Source organism: Labeo rohita, chromosome 12, assembly GCF_022985175.1.
Source record: "Labeo rohita strain BAU-BD-2019 chromosome 12, IGBB_LRoh.1.0, whole genome shotgun sequence".
In the NCBI taxonomy this organism is placed as follows: Eukaryota; Metazoa; Chordata; class Actinopteri; order Cypriniformes; family Cyprinidae; genus Labeo; species Labeo rohita.
In genome coordinates, this window is record NC_066880.1 from 16808548 (window position 1) to 16831335 (window position 22788).

Consider the following 22788-nt stretch of genomic DNA (forward strand, 5'->3'; position numbering starts at 1 on the left):
ATAAGAAACTAATTACAAGCAATAGGACGTCAAGAGCAGTGATACATTGTATATTGTATATAGATTGAATATGACCATATAGTAAGTATTGTCCTTGCATCTTCTCTGGTTCGTCTCTTCAGATCGAACAGGCTTGACGTGTGTGGAGAAGATCGAGAAGTGCCAGGAGATGTACCTCCTAGCGTTTGAACACTACATCAACTATCGCAAGCACAACATTCCCCATTTCTGGCCCAAGCTGCTGATGAAGGTGACGGACCTGCGCATGATCGGAGCCTGCCACGCTAGCCGCTTCCTGCACATGAAGGTGGAATGCCCCACTGAACTCTTCCCCCCACTTTTCCTGGAGGTCTTCGAGGATCAGGATGTGTGACGTCCCAGCGAGCCACGGCAGGAGAATCAGTGACGTTTTGTAACCCGTGTTCCTCTACCCGTCTCACCCCCCTCCACGCACCAAACTCACCAGCAGCAGCTGCACTGGCAGGGGTCATCCTCAGAAAGGCTTTCATACGGGGGTTTAAGTCGACGTTTTTTTCTTTGCTTCGAGAAGACTCAGCCCTCTCTCATCCACTAAATTCCCCACGCGTGGCCCTTCTGTCTCGGCATGATGTCTTATACTGGTTTACCAACACCTTAGACACAGAATATACATCTACACACACACACTCCTGTAAGTGTGCTTACAGATGCAGTACTCATGATGAGCTTGAATGCATTTGTACATGTACAGACTGCACTACTGTCACGCCACCACTGGAGGTGCCCTCTGCTAAGACTGGATGGCAGCTGGCATATAGATTCCTCCGCCAGGTCGTGAAGTGGTCAGTCAATCTCAGCGTTCTTGTGAGATTAACCCCCGTTATCTCAAGCTAACACGGATCTTCTTTAACAGACCTCATGATTCTTTTCGATATTGAGCCTGTGTGTGGAGCGGGAGGAATTTTTTTAACCAAATCAGGTGCTATATTTAAATAAAGCTACTCAAAATGATTTGGGACTTTTTGAGAACACACCCCCCTCCCTTCTCTGTAGGACACGGACCGTTGAAAGCTCTCGGTCGCCATTTTAGTGCTCATTCAGGGGTGCCGCTCGGCAACTTTATGTGCGGTTCATTCTTGCCGTTGTCTGGGCTTATTTGTGGGCTCCTCGAGCCCCTCTTTGTCCTAGGAAAGTCACGCAGAGAGATGGAAATCCAGGCACCCCTACACCTCCAATCCGCACTGATTTGTGTGTTTTACAGCTGTCGGGAGGGAGCCAGTATTACCGTACTCCCAGACCCAGCACACACACATACACAAAAATGTACTAAAACACACCTCAAAACTAGAATGCCTCATTTTTACTGTATGCACTGCAGTGCTGTAGTTCTGGACTCCCATGCAGGGCTTTGAGAGTTCAGTCCAGCCCATCTGTGTTCCGCTCAGATGCTACTGTTGCCCAGTCTGCGCGAACACTCGCGCGCACTCCTGACGGGCTACAGCGGACTGGCTATCGTTGATGTTTTTTCTTTGTGTTGTTTTTGTTTTACCTCAAATGTGGGCACACCTCTGGCTGGCTGTGGCTCCAAGACTGCCTCTGTGCTGGCAGGTTCTACCTCACCTCTGGACACAGGGCAGCTACCCTCAGCCACACACACACACACACACACACATATTTACACACACTTACACACACACACTCGTGTTCTCACACACTGACAGCCAGGATAGAAACACTCGCAGACACAGTTTCTTCTCAGTTACGTTAAAATACCACTGTAGACAGGAGGGCCTGCCATTCCTCATCGTAGCCTGTCAGATTTCTCGGAGGTCTCTTCACTCTGGACTGAGAGAAAAAACAATTCTGGATGGGCTTTTTTTGTTTCATGTTTTTCTTTTTGTGTGGGACCAAGTGTCACTTCGATTTCCGACAGAACGGAAGCCAGTTTTCAGCAGACGGCAAACTAAACCGTATATGCCGCTGACTACGAAGAGGAGGCGTGGAGAGAACTACAGATGAAGGACCCGATGTGGCCAGGCCTGAACCAAATGGGTTTTTCAATACCAAGCAGTAATTCGCAAACGGAACTAGGGGTTGGCTGGTTTCTTCAGGGTGGGGCAGAGGACAAGGGGAAGCTAGCAGTTGAATGAGAGCACTTAGCTTTGGAAGAGCCAAATCTTCAGAGGCGATTGAACCCCTGGCACCTACTAAGGAGTTTTTGCACTAAGGCATGATGGGTCCCACCCTCCAGCTCCTCCAGCTCAGTCGCATGTTTTCCAAGGACACGCCCCCAACCTCTCTGTCAAACAGAGGCCACACCTTCATGTGCTCCTGAGCACACCCTCAGAGTCAGTATTAAGTCGAGCAACGTCCCGGTCGTGTTCTTTCTCAACAAATGACGAAACACTTCAAATCATGAACAGACCTCTGTGTCCCCGCCCCCTCGAAGCCAGAAGTGGCTTGAGATGAACACCCGACAGAAACGGGCCTGTCCTTTGTGAGACAAAGGAGCGGCCAAGCCATGCAAAGAATGGCAGCACCGAGTGAATGTGAACGAGGAGCAGCAGAATGAAAGAGCCAGGACGAGGAGGCGCTCTATAATGAGGTTGCAAAGGAAGGCAGCCAATCAGAACGAGAGGAACTGTCAGCGTTCCGTAAACACCCAGCATGGAATTCCATCTTGGAACAGGAGCGGTGCAGCGGCGGATCCGAATGGCTGATGGAGTGAACGCAAGGGTTTCGATGCTGCTTTACCTTCTAATTTTATTTGAGAGAGATAGAAAAAAATAAGATATAATAAAAGAATTACAAACCCAGAAAACAAATAAAAAAATGACTCCAGAACAAAGAGTTCAAATCTCGGAGCTTGAGCTGTTCGTTTCTTTCTTTTTGTTTTGAACTGAAATGTGTGTGTTCGTTTTCGATGCTTAACTGCTCTATGTAAGAGAGAAAAACAACAGCCGTAGTCACTTTTTGACCATGCGTGCAGTGTAAACTAGAGAATTTCACCTCTTTTTCACCTCACTATAGTTTGTAATGATAAGTCGACTGCTCTGTTTGTCTGTGTATCTGTCCTTCGTCTTTTTATCAAGAGGAATTTACAAGAAACAGGAATATTTTCTTTTTTATATTTTGTTTTCTTTTTTTATGAAAGAAGACTTAGAAAAAACCATGAGAAATAATGCAACAGAAACTGAAGAGAAAAAAAAAACTGAAACACAATCTACTCATACCTCACACAACACAAAGCTTAAATGAACTTGAGAGGAGTGCTTATCTGCGTGGCACTTGTCAAAGTGCGTCCAGTGCATGTGTTGAACTGTACGATGGGGTGTATGTGCGCATGAGCGTCGTGCGATCGCGGAAGCACACGGCCCCCTACTTCGGCCTCGAAAGCCCATCTGTTTCAGATTTGCACCAGTTGCATGCATTTGCGAACGGTGTCGCCTGCGCTGATGTGACGGGCCTTGATGGGAGCGGACGGGATGCGGTGTGGCTGGAAGGCTGGAAAGGGAGTCGCGTGCATCCGTGACAGCAGAGAGCGCTTCATGGTATTGAATGTAGCTGACAGGACTGGGCTGGAACCGAGCCCGGGAACTAGAACCTCACTTCAGGTCACCAGCAAGAGTGGACAGTGCTGTCAAAATGATGTTACACAAACAGCTTACTAAGCGTATATTGCCCGCCTTCAAGGTGCAATACTTGTGTTTTGTTTTGTTTCGTTCTTCTTTTTTGTACTTTACTTTTTTTGGCCATAACCAAGGATGTAAATACAAAACGAAAAGATATTGAAAGATTAAATCACTATGTGTTAACCATATGCAACCGTCACATACTGGATGTCAAGGCCAGATTGCGTGAGCCCGTGTGCCGGCTGATCCCACCATTTTTGTAAAGTAAATCTGCTTACGTAGCTCTGTAAATGCTTCTCACATCTGTACGTGTGCTTTTGTGCACTCGCAAACGTGCATGTTCGATACAAATATGAAGAAGAAGTGCCCCATGAAATTAACAATCCAACCCTGTGCCTCCGCAACCCTCTGCCCCGCACTCAAACCGCTCTTTCCGACAGGGTAGCTAGACGTAGGTCAGATTGCTGGTAGAGACGTAGGTGGGTATGGTACCCAGAAGCACTTAGCTGGCCTCGCTACTGCCAATCAGTTTCCTCAGAGAACAGTAGATATTGGTTTTGTTTGCTTTGGTGGTGGTTTAGTTTTGTTTCTCGCCCTTTTTTACCAAATTTTGTGTACTATCTCTTTTTTTTCTGTAGAGGACGACAAAAATCGCCCAGAAGCAAGAATGTCTATGCAATGCTAAACCCTCTGATAGCATGATGACTGTGTCATTGAGCCCTGATTAGCGGACATGTCTCTTTCTGAACACTCCCCCTCCCAAAGTCCCACCCACCGCAATTGCATGAGCCTCAGTCAGTTTGTCTGTTCATCAGTCAGTGTCATAGTCAAGGCAAGGATGGCCCTAACTGCTGCCTGAGACCTGCTTTGTCAAACCTCACAAACATTTGAGGCCACTAGTTCAACTTTCCACCAACGATGTCATCCGCTGTCGAGAGACTGCATTTGTGTTTCTATGTATGTGTTTGCGTCGAATGCTCTCATGGTTCGGTGGATTGGTACTACCTTTTTAGAAACAAAACTGCATTTCATACATTGAGAATGAAAATATCATTAATATCCTTTTGTCCCTCTCAGCTGTGGTATCTCAAAGTCAGTCAGTTTTAAAGCTGAAGTGTGTTTAGTTATTAATATTCAAAATCAAGTGGTTTAATGTTAAATTGCAGAGAGATTACTATAAGTAAGCCATTTCTAGGCTGATTTCACCAAAAAGTGTAAACACTGTGTCTCTGAGGCATTTTCAAAACATTTCACTGGCCCGGCAACAACTCAGCCAATGGCGTGAGTTTGAGGCGGGGCTGTCAGCTTTATCCAGCCAATAGCAGAGGAGAGGAGTGTTTTGGAAACCTGCAGTTTCATTTAATGACACTAGTGGCACACAAATCACACTTCAGCTTTAATACAGTTTGCGAATCCCCAACTGAACGAAAGAAGCGCAGTATTTTTGAACATTTAAATTTAATTGGCCGCCCTCAGCACTGTGATGTCACCGCCCTCATTTTCGCTGTCCTTTGAAGTTGAATGTGAGTATCTTCATATGATTAGACCGTGCTTGTGAGTATGTAAGAAGTGCTCATGTGCAAAATGCACCCAGCCATGAGAGTGTGAGCAGAGAGCGGGGATGATGTCCATACCACAGCTGTTTTAAATGAGACTGGAAAGGAAAGCTATTGAAGGATTCTCTCAGGTATCAACAAAATAAAAAAAAGACAAAAAAAGGAAATATAACAAACGTTTTTTTAAATAAATGTTGAAAAATTCCAGCCATGCCTTCTTGTTAGCTCATCATTCTTTGCTCTCTGAGTTGAAGATGTGCTTTCGGTGTTCTTGTCCTGTGGTCTTCTTTTCTTAAGTCTTCATCAGTCTCTCTTTCTGCCACATACACACACATTTCTCCTGCACTCTTGGGGCTGCTTCAAAGGGAAGATTGTGAAAACCCTGGTGAGAACACATGTATGCTTATCTAAACATTAAGGCAGCAAGCCTTCATATTTCTGCAAAACATAGTTTTGATATACAAGCATGCAGTGGGTCCAGACCCAGTCAAACCTGTCCTACTTAAAGGTGCACTCAGTATTTATATTTTTCTGAAGCGCTTATGTAACATCCATGTTGAATGCATACTGACACCTAGTGGTGTGGATGAAATGTAATGCTTATATTTTAACGACAGATACTGTCAGAATGCGCTATTTGCTGTCAGACATTAATTTATTCTGTGAATGAATGTTTTCGACAACAGGTTGATTTAAGGGATAGTTTATCTAAAAATGAAAATTCTGTTGTTACTTACTCACCTTTATGTCGTTCCAAACCTATACGTTTTTTGTTCAACTTTGGAACACAAATTAAGATCAGAGAGTTTTCTGACACTACATAGACCAGGGGATTTCAAACTGGGTTCTGTGACGCAAAGCCAGGAGGTCTGCAAAATTATTTCCAAATAGGCAGTATCTTCATTTTTAGGAGGAGTTTCACAAAGGCTGAGATGGCAAGCGCATTTTGTGTTCTTTATTTTACAAAAGTACAACGTTTCACTGTTATTTTGAAGTTACACAAATTTTAAATGATATCTTACTTTTAACTGAAGGATATTTTTTTTTCCACTGATATTAGGAATCCAAGTGTTCACGCCGGCGCCTCCCGCACACATATCGGTTCTAGCATTGTAAACTTGATATATAAACTTGTACACTTTGAGACAACTAAACATTCAAAAGGTATTTGGTTGACTCAGTTTAACTTGTACATTATGTAGGTTTTGCCAGTCAGTTGTGAGCACTGCAATGCTGTGGTGTTTTTCCAAACACTTTTTTTAGCGTATGTAAAGGATGCTGTTTTAAGCAGATATTCGTACACAAAAGAACCACACTAGCGTCTAAACAGTTTAATAATGAAAATAATTCATGCTGAATGAGAGGTTCACTTTTAAATAGCTTGTAAATGCCTATGCGCATTTTACTTTCACTTTCACTTTCTAATTAGCAACAGTTCTGTCAGTTGATTGAATTGACAACAACAAAACCGTGACACCTCTGTGTAGTAGGCCTATAGAACCGAACCCTGACTTTCTGAACCATTACACCCCTAATATATTTATGTTCTGCTTTGAATGCCACTAAATTAAAATGATTCGGAGGGAGAGGAAATAAAATACACATTAGTGTTTGTCTAGTTTCCTAACGTTTGTTTTATTTAGGCCTATTAGTATTTACATTATAGGAAAATGCGATTTACATGCGATTTGTGTTTTTTCCCCCTGACCTGGTGCAACTTTTCGGAAAATATGGCAAATTTAATTATATTATGCTGGAAAAGAACATATACAATGGGGACCATTTACACAATCATACTATGTATATTATTCCCACCCACAATAAACTTTAGCCTTAAACGCTGTTATAACTTTGAGGGTGTCCTTGGAAAATCCTCTCCCCTAAAAGGGGTCCCTGGCTCCAAAAAGTTTGAAAACCCCTGGCATAGACTATTTTATAGGACTATAGGACTATAAACATGTGCTTACTACCTTTCTGGGACTTCAACGTGTCAGTTGCGTTGCTGTCTATAGATGGTCAGAAAGCTCTAATTTCATTAAAAAGATTTTCATTTGTGTTAGGTCATATGGGTTTGGAATGACATGAGGGTGAGTAATTAATGACAGAATTTTCATATTTGGGTGAACTATTCCTTTAACAACACAAAGTGAATAGCATTCAGTAGGTCATATCTTTTCAAAATGGCTTTAATGATACATGTACACTGATTTAAACAAATTTCATATACTTCTGTATAAAAGTGTTCTTTTTATAATCATGAAAAAGTGCACCTTTAAAATATCTGAACAAATTACAAGTACGCAATACATTCAAATGGGAGTGAAACATGACAATACTTTTCAAAAAAAAAAAAAATTCTCATCACCTGTTTCCATAAAAGTGAAAAGTGACTAACCTTACATGAAAAAGGAGATGTTTAATCATGTGATGACCATCATTTTTTGCTGACATTTGTGTTATTGGTTTGGAATTGTGCTTGTGTTTTCTGTGTGCATGCTCTTGTGCTGTGAATATATGTCTGCTGGTGGATGTGAGTGAGTTTGTGTTTTTTTTGTGCTTTTTGTATTGACCACGCGGCTGGATTTGCTGACCCCTTGGACACGCTTTGAGGCTCTATTGATGCAGTAAAGAATCAAATATTTGAAATTAATATTTTCTCAAGGAACATAGCAGTTCACATTGAGTATATGGTGTCAAGTGGGGAAGTGGAGAATAGCAGAAAGGGAAATGAGGTCAATAATTTGTTTTTAGGTCTATCTTTAAATAGAATCACTAATGATTTTCCTGTTGCTAATGAAGAACTATTCCACCTTTTTTTTTTTTTTGCTCTCTAACTCTGAACAGATTCATTAGTTACTTCTGCTTTTTCTACATTTTTCATTTTATTGCACGTTTGGGCTTTTTCGAAGGAGTGTGAGGTGTCCAAAGTTATTATCTACCGATGCAATTATACACTAGCTGTCAATTTATTTGGAACGAAAATCTGGCAGTGTATAATAGAAAAACGTTTCTGGATAGTTTCAGTATGGCAAGTATAATTACGTGCACATGGAGATATTTCAGTCAGATCTTTCTCTGGGATTTGGTTGTTGTTTCATGTAGCTGTTCAAGGCTAAAGTGGTCATGCATCCTCTAAATTAGCTGTCATCCAGGTTTCCTTTTGGCAGTTTAGTTCGAACATTTTGTGTTTAGTCAGATTAAACGGACTGTTGGTATTGTGTACAGAGATGATTCTGCCAAGCCATGAGAGAAAACTATATGCAGAGACATAAAGGAATGTTTGCACACTAGTTGCACGCAAATGCATTTAACCAATCACATGAAAACATTTGTGATGGTGATATTATGCAAAGAAAGCTAACTCGGGATTCTTATGCAACGCTTGTCAGGTTTCACAATGGGTGCTTTCGGTTCAGTCTTTCTCAGGTTTGCTTTCATGTTATGTTGGATGTTTTTAAAATGACATAAAATGCATCCAAGAGCCAAGGTCGTTAGAAGGGTCGATGTATCAAGATGTATCTTTTTCGCAGTTCTATCGACATTACCAGACCGACACATGCGCACATCTGTTTTGCTGTCATGTTAGTGCTGTTTCCTCTCAGTGGTCCATTGACCAACTGCCAAAGCTTCCACATGTTCACTTCATTCAGCTTCTCTTACAGGATGTGCCTGATGCTTCATAAAACAGCAATAGAAACTCACTATTATCGCTATTAGACTAGAGAATACTGTTAAAATATTACTCGCAACGTTACTAATAATTCCATGTTTACAAGTAGGCAGTTCAGTATTTTCTGTGTTTTTAAAGATTTAGTTTTGACGTTTTTACCTTTTATTAGGACAGTATTGTAGACTGGAAGCAAACTGGGAGAGAGAGGCAGGCAGGATTGCCAGGCTTTCACAACAAAACCCGCCTGATTGCTACTCAAAACTAGCCCAGTCGCGTTTGGTGTGGGTTCCCCAGTAAAAATACACGTTTTTTTTGGCTGGGTTCCCCTAATAAAATTTACATTCCAGGAGCTAAATATAATGTTATTGGAGTCGCTTCAGCCTGCGGAAACAGTGTCAAAGTAGCCCAGTTCCGCAAGAATTGCAGACTTGGCAACACTGGAGGCGGGGTATGCGATCGGGAAAACTATACTACCCGGGACTCGAACTCGAGATACCCGAAGCGCAACCCATTTATTCTTTTACTTTTTTCCCCATGCGGTGACGTGGAATAAGGCTGTCACAATATTAGATTTTCAATATACAGTTGAGGTCAAATGTTTACATACACCTTGCAAAATCTGCAAAATGTTAATTATTTTACCAAAATAAGAGGGATCATATAAAATGCATGTTATTTAGTACTGACCTGAATAAGATATTTCACATAAAAGACATTTACTTATAGTCCACAGACGAAAAATTATGGTTGAATTTATAAAAATCAAAAGTTGACATTTAATTCTTAATACTGTGTTGTTACCTGAATGATTCACAGCTGTTTTTTTTTTTTCAGCATTTGTGTGTATTTGAACCCTTTTCAACAATGATTGTATGACTTTGAGATCCATCTTTTCACACTGAGGACAACTGAGGGACTCATATGCAGCTATTACAGAAGGTTCAAACGCTCACTGATACTCCAGAAGGAAAAACAATGCATTAAGAGCCGGAGGGTGAAAACTTTTGAACAGATTGAAGATGTGTACATTTTTCTTCTTTTGCCTAAATATTGTATTTTTTTTTCATTAAGTACTGCCCTTTAGAAACTACAGAAGAGACTTGCATGTTTCCCAGAAGACAAAAAAATAGTTACATTTACCCTGATCTTAAAAGATTCAAAAAGTTTTCACCCCCCCGGCTCTTAATGCATTGTATTTCCTTCTACAGCATAAGTGAGAGTTTGAACCTTCTGTAACAGTTGCCTATGAGTCTCTCAGTTGTCCTCAGTGTAAAAAGATGAATCTCAAAATCATACAGTTATTGTTGGAAAGAGTTGAAATACACAGAAATACTGAAACAACAAACAAACAAGGGACTCATTACCAACTATCACTAAACAAACAAACAAAAAAAAACAGTTGTTGATCATTCAGGTAACAACACAGTATTAAGAATCAAGCGTATGTAAACTTTTGAACGGGGTCATTTTTATGAATTCGACTATTATTTTCTCTTGTGGACTGTATTTAAACATTTTATGTAAAATATCTTATTCAGTAATATTAAAAAATAACATGCATTTTGGTAAAATAATTTACATTTTGTGGATTCTGCAAGGTGTATGCAAACGTATGACCTCAACTGTATAAACATCAAGGCCAAAACAGATTATTTGTGTGGCAGTAGTAGTGACAAACTGTGGCGTCATCTTTTTTCCGTTTCATGACTAGCAACAGCCGGTGCAATACTGCCACCTACTATATTGAAGTGTCAATATATTATTCGCTGGATTATTTACAGCATCGTTTTATTTCTGGTAAATTCTTAAAATTCACCGTCTTTTTGCCAGTGTGGTAACAGTTCATTTTGAACCCTGTGAGTAAGTAACCACTAACTCTTTTCCTGCAACCAGCAGGACTATTCCATTATAAACTTCTATAAGCTTTTATGAGTAAGTCTCTCCATGTTCAGCGGCCAGCCAGCACTTAGCCTGCATACTTAGTGGAAGTTACAATTAACTGCTGTACTGCAATCAATCTGAATGAGCTTTCAGTTCACCCTGTCCCTATTATAAGCTTTAACACAGTGTAGAGAAACCTTAGCACTGCAATAAGCAAATCAGCAGCAGCAGGTCTAAAGGAATTGGAAGCCAGTTTAATATATTTTAATAATGAGCTAGTTTCGAAATCACAGCAGTGAGGTTTGATTGGCCCCCTGCAGAAAATATATATATATATATATATATAAAAAAACTGAAGTGTTAGCCTTTGGTCAAAATTAGATCAGTATGGAAGTGGAAAGTAAGTTTCATTTTCTCTTTTTTTCTCTAAATTGTCTCTCTTTGAGACTTTATAATCTGACTCAGTGTAGCCATAAGACAGTGTAGATATTGGCTGCAGTAGACAAAAGCTCAAACTGCATGCTGCGCATGTTTTGTACAGTATGTTTTTGCAAGTACATGTTAGTGCTTTGCTTTTCTGCCTTTCTGTTATGCCTTTTTGCACCTTTTGAGGCCTCGTTCAAAATGTACTGTATGCAGTATTACAAAATAGATCTATATTATTAGATAGACTATAGCCAATGATATTCAGGAGCATAAGGTGGACAGGTCTTTTCTGTTCTTTTGGAACTTATACACATTGATTGCAGCAGCTGCAAGAGTTTCCTGGTGTGGTGGTGCTTTATTTTATTACTAATTTCTTTATTTTGCTTGCAACCGAGAGCCTCTTGGAGTGAATTTAGCGCACTCGAGGACTCCAGAGACAATATCAAGTGTCAAAATGGCAGTTTATTGAGTGCACACAGAGATCAAACCTGCAATCAGACCTGTCTCCAGGGCTCGGCTTATTGTTTAAAGTGGGTAGGGGAGACTGAAGTGATACGGTACTTGATTTCTCAGATATAACTTTACCCACAAAACCAAATGTCGTTCCAAGTACATTTTGCACTAGAGTTTTGCCGTTTGCTTGGGTTTTGAGATTAGATGTTCTGAGGGTATTATGCTTTTAGAACATGGTGTTTCTTAGAGATGGTTAAAAGGTTATGCATGGACAGCAAGGAATGTATCTTGCCAAACATAAGGAAGTTTAAGGAATGACCTCACACAGATTATGCAATAAAACAGCTACACGTATGCTTATGCAATGTTTGTCAAGGCGAGTGGTTTGAGTGCGGGCTTGCTCAGGTTTGCTCATAAGGCCTCAAAGGGTGCTTCAGTTCCTCCCTGTTTCCTCCTGAAGCTCTTCAGCATCTGTGCTGGTTCTTATAAGACATATAAACCATGTTTACACACTGGATGATTCCAAATTTGCATGCATGATTATTAAATTACAATAAATGAGATTTACAGGAAAAAAAAAAAACTCTGCCAGGATATTTCCAGTACACCGCTTCTGGACATTTGGACATTCTGCAAAATTAGTTTGTGATCCAGGTGCAAACAAAAGGGTCCATGTCTTTTCTTTCTCTCTATTTAAAGCTAGCGTTCCCATTGGGCTCTAAATTACATGTGCATGTCTGTTTTTGCTGTCATGTTTGTACTGCTTTTGCTAGTTTTCCGTCTCAGTGGTCCGCTGGCCACATGCCACAGTTTCCGTATGTTCAGCTGCTCTTGGATGATGTACCTGATATGTAGGCCCAGACAGAACCTGCACATTTTCCTCACTAATTTGGTGGGGAAATATGCAGAATGCATTAAATTATGGTTAAAATGTGTTAAAAGAGCTGAAATTGGCAGTTGGAAGCAAAACATTCAAAATATTGAATTAATTTGATTTGTGTGGGCCTACTGGCAAGGTACAAACCAAATTTAAATCTGTGTTTATGCAGATCTTTTATATTGTATTGTTTACTGTTAACAGAGACATTGTGCAAATGGTGCGTTTGTGGTTTCGAAAACCTAACAACTCATGGCTTCACTGTGATTAAAAACTCAACTGGGAAACATCACAACATTACAGTCTGCAGTCACTCAGGAGTCCTAACCAATCAGAGGCCAGCTAACGCAGGATGGCTGAGAGAGCTGAGAGTGTGTTAACCTATGACTGGACCTCGTTGTAATTGTACAGGGCCTTGAGGAATCTTGTCACATCACTTGGATGCAGCTAAAGGCATACAGTGAGTCTGGATGTGAAGCTGCTTTGCAGTAGCGTTCAATACGGAGGTCAGCGGCACAGCATGTTTCAACCGTCAGCTGAGTGGATCAGGTTCAGGAAGTCTTTAGGAAGCATTCCCAACTAGTACGGAGGAGCAGGAAAGCTTATGCAAGTTCTGGGCCAAATGGACATGTGTATCTCCGAATATCTCAACAGACATACACACAAAACCTCTAAATATCTACTGTGATCTCCTCTCACTCCACCACACCTCCATCACCACCCCCATTTCCCCTATCTGCACCTATCAGTCCTAGTTTTTTGGGTGGTGTGATGTCAGGTTTTCTTGTGGTGGGCTGTTTTCGACAGGTCCAGACAATCAGCGTGTTTGTCAATGTCAATGTGTGATTTTCAAACTCTTTGTTTATGGTCAGGATTTTAAAGGAAGATATTTTTATGGTAATTGTCGCTGGTCTATTTTACTATATATTTATGTAATAAATATGTGACTCAATTTACATCCCGGACTCCCTGGTCTGTTTTTGCTATTATCCTGTACAGTAGCTCCTGCTTTTGCTGTTCTGGCCGTACTCTCTATATAGAGTTCATCCAAGGTCGCAGGTGCAGGACACCACCTGACGTATTGGTTATTTTACTATCACTCAGCATAAGCTGTAACACTTCTAAAGCACTTGATGACAAATCATCCCTCTTGAGGACCCGGGGTGCGATGTTCACCGCATGCCAAGAGCGAAGGGAGCGTAACTGCCCTTGGTTGAAGGGGAATTCTGATTATTTGTCCTCAGCACAAAGACTTGGCAAATGTTGCAGTCTGTGACGGGTTGTCAGAGAGCCGGTAGCCAGAGAGAGTCTCTGTGGATGTCAGGTTTTTACATAGACTCATTTAAAGTCTGCTCACTTCTTCTGTTCAACAGCTTACTGTATAGATGGATAGCAATGACAGATCGCTTATAAGATATAAGAGCAGACTTATGAACACTGTGTGAATCGAGTGTGCTTCTCAAGAAGGTACAGCTCTCTTTTGTTCCATCTGTCTTTTGTACTGCGAGTACAAGTCTCATATGAAAATATGTTTCTCATTTAAGTATGTCTGCACTTTTTCAGCTTTGATGTTGTGTATCAGCAATTGGTGAAATCTTTCTTTCTCATTCTCATGTGCTCCTAAATTAGACCAAAAGGGCCTTAAAGGGTTAGTTCACGCATATTGGTCTTTGGAACACAAATTAAGATATTTTTGATGAAATCCGAGAGCTTTCTGACCCTGCATAGATGCCAACGCAACTGATACGTTCAAGGCCCAGAAACGTAAAAAGGACATTGTTAAAATAGTCTGTGACATCAGAGATTCAACAGTAATGTTATGAAGCTACGAGAATACTTTTTGTACGCAAAGAAAACAAAAATACTGACTTTATTCAACAATTTCTTCTGCAACTACTACGTTCAATAAAATAGTCAATGTGAAATCAGTGTTTCAACCATAATTTCATCAAGCTGCAAGTGTACTTTTTGTGGGCAAAAAATAGAAATAATGACTTTACTCAACAATTTCTTCTCTTCCTCGTCAGTCTCTGCTATGCTTTGTGAGTCATGGTACTCTTGTGAATGTGTGGCGGAGCCTGACAGGGAAGAGAAGAACTTGTTGAGCGAACTTTTTCAGTAGATTTCATCAAAAATGTCTTAATTTGTGTTCTGAAAATAAACAAAGGTCTTACAGGTTTGGAACTATATGAGGGTGAGTAATTAATGACAGAATTTTCATTTTGGGGTGAACTATTCCTTTCAGTAAGTAAATACCCTGGTGAAAAAACCAGCATATGCTGGTAGGTGTGTTTTGATGCTGGGATGCTGGTTAGGTATGTTTTGGTGCTGGTTTAAGCTGGTCCTTTGCTGGTTGATGCTGGTCCTTGACCAGCAACATGACCAGCATAAACCAGCAAAGGACCAGCATAAACCACCATCAAAACATACCTAACCAGCATCCCAGCAGTGTTGATTAATCACCAAAATACCGGAAGTGGCGCATTTCACATGTTAAACTGATTTAAAAATCATAATAAAGCATAATGCTTTTACGAATTCACAAACGCTACGATTTAATTAAATAAGTATGCAGTGCAGGTTTAATATATGCACTTTAATTATTTACATGCGTGGAACTTATGTACGTGCATCTCAAGAGTGGCTCTGTTTAGGGTAAATGCTGCTACACAAACTGTTACTATTTACATCTCTGCATGTTGTTGTGAGTTTGGGTTTATTATAACGTTCATCTGGGAACACAACGTGGGCCATTTCATCAGATTTGCAAGGTAAATAATTTATAAACACACGCAAGCACTGGATAATACATCATTATCCTTCTCAATTATGCTAACTGTTAATCGTGATTTCAAAACAAACCTTTAAACCCTCACCCTCAACCCTCACTACTGACTTCTATTTTATGGACATAGAGATTTCTTAGAATATCTTATTTTATGTTCCACAGAAAAAGGAAATCATACAGGTGAGAACTATTCCTTTCTTTCTTCTTCATTTCCCATATGAAATTGTGAGAACTTTTAAATAAAGGTCTATGCAGGATGCTACTGACTGAAACAGTAGTAGGTGTTACTCATTGAGAAAAGTGCTGGCTGACTGGACACACAGCTTGATTCCAATTGTGGGTGGAAGCTGTTGTGGAGGCAGTGACCTCACAAAGGCAGCTTTCTGCACAGCCAATCACCATCTCGCACTGTACATTGAGGCTCCGCCTCTCATCCCACCTCTTTGCTGCTTTTATATTGTTCTCTTACTCTTACATATTCCACTTCAGCAGGATTTTTCCACTCAGCAATAGTGCTCCATGAAGAGAAAATATCTTGATTGTTTCTCCTATCAGAGGAATGAGACTAAACGGAGTTTTCTCACCTGTCTTGTTTTATTTCTCATTTGTGTCTTTAAAGTTTAGAAGAAACATCTGAGATCTCTGATAAGTCTTAAATCAATAAAACGTTGCTCTGGTGTGAATGTTAGGATGAAATTTTATTTTTTGCACCACTAAGAACTGCAAAAATATAAGACTTTCCAAACAAGTTTTCTCATCTGCCATTTTTTAGACGATCAGGTATCCCCACCCCAAACTTAAAGGGTTACAGTAGTTACTTAAAAATGAAAATGTTGTCATCATTTACTCATGCTCAAGTTAATCCTCAGTTGATCTTTCTTCTGTTAAACATTAAAAAAGATATTTTGAAGAATGTGGGTAACTAAACAGTTGCTGGTACTCATTTATGTCCATACTATGGAAAATCTATATAAAATGATGAATCGGTCTTCAGTTATTATCAGTTATTATTGGTACTTGAGCATATTTCTTACAATACTACCAGCTTTACTATATGGGAGTTAGACCTAATCTTTAAAGGAATAGTTCTCCCAAAAATGAAAATTCTGTCAATAATTACTCACCCTCAAGTCATTGCAAACCCGTAAGACCTTTGTTTATTTTCAGAACACAAATTAAGATATTTCTACTCACATGCCGTGCGTCAGCCGCTTTCTGTACGTGTCTTTTGGATGTGTGTGCTCAGAAAACTGTATATCAGAAATTTAAACTGACATGGCTTTAAAACGCATGATTTTAGTGCGATAGACATGATAATAAAAACCGAACAGATGTTTTTTTGGCAGAATATCTGAGATACAAGCTGCAAAGGAACGGCCCTATTCTAGAAAAGTGGCGGGGAGCAGCAGCTCATTTGCATTTAAAGAAACATGCATGAAACATTGCTTTCTTTAAAATAGGCATTTTCAAAATGATATAATAAATGATCTGTGGGGCATTTTGAGCTGAAAATTCACAGACACATTCTATGACATCTGAGACTTATATTACAACTTGTAAAAAGAGGCATATAGGTGCCCTTTAAGTATATATGTATCCACCTTGTTTTTTTTAACACAGAAGTAAGCCGTTTTCTGTGAATGTGCGAGACATTTGGTTCATTAGCCGCTTTTGAGATATAACGAGAAGAATAACAAAGTGCAGTAAATGGTAAAACTGTTTGCACTGCAAACCCGTGTGTTCATAATTAAGATGATACAAAATAATATGGTAAGACACACCAGTTTGCAATATCAAGCAGAAAAACAAACTTGTTTTCTACTGCTAAAAATAGCCAGACTCATTAAATTTACACACGGCGTGTCCACTCTTACGGGAAAGTGGTTTTACAGTACGTTACTTATGACATTATTATTATTATTATTATTATTACCTATAAGGTTATCAGTAGATTAAGATATCGAATTAATCGAATTAATTGCATGATGTTTCGATTAATTAATCTAATTAATCGCAAAATAAATTTGACTGTGAAAATACCCACAAAAGATTATTTTAAGCTATTTTTGTGTTAAATCAGAAAGTATCGAGTAGACATTACAAATTGCAGCTTTAGAAAGAAATTTTTTATTTGATTCAACATAGAATTTATCACACATAAGCATTTAGACTGCAACGGCCTAATGTAAACTAATATGGACCATAAAAGAAGATAATTTGAGAAACATCTCAGTATTTCTTGTTCATACAATGAAAGTCACTGGTAACCAAAACAGCTTTGTTACCAACAGTCTTCAAAATACCTTTTTTTATGTTCCACAAAAGAAAGGTTTGAAACGACATGAGGGTGAGTAAATGATCACAGAATTTACTTTTTTTTTTTTTTTTTTTTTTTTTTTTTTTTGGTGAACTATACCTTTTATGTTTTTCTTTTTTTTTTTTTTTTTTTTTTTTTTAATGAAATCATACTCTAAATAAGAAACTAAATCTGCCAGCAGGTGGCGGTAAATGTCTTTATAAGTCATTCATTTATTCGTTCAATTCGTTCAAACGGAATTCATCCAATAATGAAGTAAATGGCCCTTAAATAGGCTTTTAAAACATTGATTCACATGATTCATTCAAAATGCGGATTCATTCAGAAACGAATCACCGCTGTGTTGCTTGGAGACATGCAACAATTCTGCTATGGCTTCAAAGGTAGTATTTTCTTTGCAAAATTGTGCAAAAACACATAATATTGAGTTGAAAAATATAGCACAATATCAACTACTCATATATTCATTTATTTCAGTAATTCAACTCAAATTGTGAAACTTGTGTATTATATAAATTCAGTGCACACAGACTGAAGTAGTTTAAGTGTTTGGTTCTTTTAATTGTGATTATTTTGACTCACATTTAACAAAAACCCACCAATTCACTATCTCAACAAATTAGAATATTTTATAAGACCAATAAAAAACATTTTTAGTGAATTGTCGGCCTTCTGGAAAGTATGTTTATTTACTGTATATGTACTCAATACTTGGTAGGGGCTCTTTTTGCTTTAATTACTGCCTCTGTTCAGCGTGGCATGGAGGTGATCAGTCTGTGGCACTGCTGAGGTGGTATAGAAGCCCAGGTTTCTTTGACAGTGGCCTTCAGCTCCTCTGCATTTTTTGGTCTCTCGACAATACCCCATAGATTCTCTATATGGTTCAGGTCTGGTGAGTTTGCTGGCCAGTCAAGCACACCAACACCATGGTCATTTAACCAACTTTTGTGGCAGTGTGGGCAGGTGCCAAATCCTGCTGGAAAATGAAATCAGCATCTTTAAAAAGCTGGTCAGCAGAAAGAAGCATGAAGTGCTCTAAAATTTCTTTGTAAATGGGTACAACTTTCTGTTAACATGCTTGGATACAGCACTCTGTGAACAGCTAGCTTCTTTGGCAATGAATGTGGCTTACCCTCCTTGTGAAGGGTGTCAATGATTGTCTTCTGAGACAACTGTCAAAATCATCACAATTAAAAGAACCAAAGACTTTGACTTCAGTCTGTGTGCATTGAATTTAATACACAAGTTTGACAATTTGAGTTGAATTACTGAAAACTTTTCCACAACATTCTAATTTATTGAGATGCACCTGTATATGAGACAAAACACATACAGGGGCATTTTTTGCACCAATGTCTTGAATTTTAGGGCATAACTGCATTTGTGGAGTTGTTGCACTGCATCATATTGTCAACAGTCAACTGTATGAAATATAAGATGATGTACAGGTCTGGGGGCATTTAACTGCATTAAAATATTTTAATTGCGTTACTTTTTTCATAACTAATTCATTAAGTTAATGCATTAAAGACTACTTATTACATTATTTAAAGGTAAATCCTAATTCATTTTGGGTTCATAAAAAGCAAAAAGCAAACAATCTCTCAACTGATCACATTCTAGATGTCCTGTCCTTACAATAAAAAATAGACAAGTATCTGTGCCCATGACCTCCCAGCTTTCATGCTGCCTTGTTGTAACACACAGAAACTGACTGTGACACATCCCCACTCTGTCTGTCTGTCTGTCTCTCTCCCTCCTCCCTCCCACACACACGTGTTTATAACTGCACACGTATAAACCCATTATGTAAGAACCTCCCTCTCTCTCCCCACATTTCCTCAGCTCCACTCACAAGGGTCAAGTGAGGACATGCACAGAGAGGGAGAGTGAAAGAAAGAGGGAAATGGGGCCTCCAAATCCTTCCATCTTCTACTTACCTCTACACCGCAAAAATGTGTACGTAATTTTGCCTCATTTCCAGTAAAAATATTCAAACATTCTTAAAACGAGACAGATGGCAAAGAAAAATTGGCTATATATAATAATACTTTTATTTTTATAGAATATATGACCAAATATCATTAGCAAAATAAAATTTAGTAAGGTTTGTGCTTTTTTTATTTAGCATCTTTTCATTTTTACTGGAAAATGCGACACAAGTGCTGAAGAATAGATTTCTTTTCTTCATCTTAACCAGCAAAGGGAACATGATGTGCCATTTAGAGAGTAAAATGTGTTCCAGAGGTGGGCCTTCAAAAGAGGATGAAAATAAGAGGCCAACGAAAGTTTAGACTGTTGGAGAGGTAAAGTTTTTATGCTCTCTCAATAGAAATACAAAACCTAATTTGAACAAAATGTGACTAAAACTGCCTGACCACACTGAAAAACCTATAAAACCCAGCCCCGTCTCCACTTTTAGAAGCACTTCGACAGGCAGTGTTTATGAATGGTTGTATGGGAATATTGCGAACAATAAGTAGCTTAGGCGCAACAGGGGGGGCGAAGCAAGGGGGGGACATGTGGGGATGTTGAGAGGTAGACGGACTGCGGAAGGCAGGAGGTCTTGGGACTGGGTCAAGCCTTTGGGATGCAAAGGCTGTTTACACGAGGACTGCAGACTGTGTCAGGTTACATCATGCCTGCATGCGCTGGGTTATGCCTCTTATATAATACGAAGGGAAAGAGAGAATAGGGACTTTGTATAGTGTGTTCTCTTTCTGATGCTCATTCTTAAATCTTCTTTGTGCATCTGTTGTTGAATCGCGAGAGATGCGTTTAATCAGTGCTGATTTATTTTACAAGTAAACCAGATTCTACTAGGCTATCAGGAAGCATTAAAACAGGAAGCATCCCCATGCTTCCTAGACACTTGGCCATGATACTTCTGAAATGAAAATCTGTTGGAATCAACCAGTATTTGAATTTAAAAATAGGTTTCAGGGAAGGCACACGGCCAGGTCGTCTGTTGCTTACTGTAACAGTCTGCTCTAAAAGTGGATGTGAGGACATACCAGCTTCATAAACCCCTTAAGCTGAGAAAACCCTTTCGTAATAATTGTACGGGTATTAGCGCTAAGGAGTTTCTTAGCTTAAGCGGGTTGTTGCAACTGGCTGCTGATCTTAGGAAGAATCTGAAATCAGGACTCGGAAGGCAAAGCCTGTTTGCGCTTCTCAAAATATTAGTTTGATGTTAGTGCCATCTAGTGGTTGCATTAGGGATCTTCTGTGCTGAGAATATATTCACCTCAACAAACAATTTGTATTTAATTGGTCTTTTTTGACATGTTGTCCATAAAAAAATACTTAATATTCTTTAAATCAAGAGAAATTTGTCATTTAGCAGACACTTGAGGAACATGGCAAACTTGAAAAACAAGTCTAAAAGAGATGGTTCATTCAAAAATGTATTCTGAATCTCACTGATATCTTTGTCTCGTTTCAAAGATTTTTGGATATTGCAACCAAAAACAAAAATAATAATAAAATTGTATATATATTTAAAAATATATATTTTTTGAAGTGTTAGCAGACTGAATTGCTTTAAAAAGGATTGAAAGATGAATTAGGCTTCAGTTTAAGACTGAATTTGTTGGTACAGTTAGGGGAGAAAAATTATGCAATTAAGTTTGTTTTACTTAAAGGGATAGTTCACCCCAAAATTAAAATTTTGTCATTAATTACTCACTCTCATGTCGTTCCAAACTCATAAGAGCTTCGTTCATCTTCAGAACACTAATTAAGACATTCTTAATCAAATTTGAGAGCTTTTTGACCCTGCATAGACAGCAACATAACTACCACGTTCAAGGCCCAGAAAGGTAGTAAGGATATTGTTAAAATAGTCCATGTGACGTCAGTGTACGCAAAGATTACGAGAATACCACAACATTGCTGTCTATGGAGGATCAGAAAGCTTTTGGATTTCATCAAAATATCTTAATTTGTGTTCTGAAGATGAATGAAGGTCTTACAAGTTTGAACGACATGAGGGTGAGTAATTAATGACAGAATTTTCATTTTTAGGTGAACTATCCCTTTAAATGTTCATTTTGAGCAATAATGTAAGCTGAAGAGTCTACAGTTCATCTTGTTAATTTCTACTAACCTGAACCCTTTTAGGATATCTTGAATAAAAAATGCAAATTTTCTGATGTTTAAGCTACAGTTTGGATGGCCGTGTAATTTTATTGTCAAAAAATAAAACAGATTTGTTGATATACAACAAGATTTGTGTCCCCAAAGACTGATTGTGGTGAAATCAAAGGCAAACAAATAAATCTGCTCTACATGAAAATCAGTGCAAAAGCACCCGTTGAGAGCTAGAAACACGGTTTAAAAAATCTAAAGCAGTTGTGACTAACACTGTGCATTCACTGTGTCAAAAAAATAAAAATGAAAAGCAAAATTAATCATATTTAAAGAGACAGAAAAAGAAAATTCTGTCATTAATTACTCACCCTCATGTTGTTTTAAACCCGTTAAGAACTTTGTTCATCTTCAGAACACAAATTAGAATATTTTTGCTGAAATCCAAGAAATAATAATGACTTCATATGAAAATTTCTTCTCTTCTGTGACAGTTTTTCGTGTTCATGACAGTACCACGGCACATGTGTGAGTAATCCACATTCGTGTGCCGTGGTACTCTCATTAACGTGTGGCAAAAAATGACATATAAGAGAAGAAATAGTTGAATAAAGTCATTATTTTTGTTTTCTTCCACACAAAAAGTATTTGTGTAGCTTCATAAAATTTGCAGACCATCATAAAGCTATTTTACAGTGGAATGGATTATTCTAATGATTTCCTTATTACCTTTTTGGAATAACGGGAATAATGGCGTTATAAATAAACGCCTTTACCAACGGCATTACGTTTTTCAGTAACGAGTAATCAAACTAATTAAATAATGTGATATTTAATCCCTGGAGGGTGTCCCACAGCAACATCAAAATAGTGTAGATCAGTGTACAATGTTTTATTCATTTAACATATTTAATATTGGGGGCATCCAAGTTATTTGAAATATGTGAAAAAAAAATTAAAAAGTAACTTTCCCTGGTAAGTAGTTACTTTTATAATGATGTAATTCAGTTACTAACTCAGTTACTATTTGTGAAAAGTAACTAGTAACTAATTACTTTTTTTTACTTTTCTAATTACTGGTTGTGTTGCTCACTATGCAGGATCAGAAAGTTCTCCGATT

General features: G+C 38.8%; 1 protein-coding gene across 2 annotated transcripts in view; it reads left to right on the plus strand.

The window, feature by feature from the left end:
• Nucleotides 1-7990, plus strand: part of thrab (thyroid hormone receptor alpha b) — a 34676-nt gene extending 26686 nt beyond the window's left edge. For both annotated transcript variants that reach the window (XM_051124587.1, XM_051124588.1), the window contains exon 8: nt 123-7990. In XM_051124587.1, coding sequence (XP_050980544.1) covers nt 123-373 — 251 coding nt within the window. In that variant the 3' untranslated portion in view covers nt 374-7990. The remainder of the gene's footprint in view (nt 1-122) is intronic.
• Nucleotides 7991-22788: the final 14798 nt, after the last annotated feature.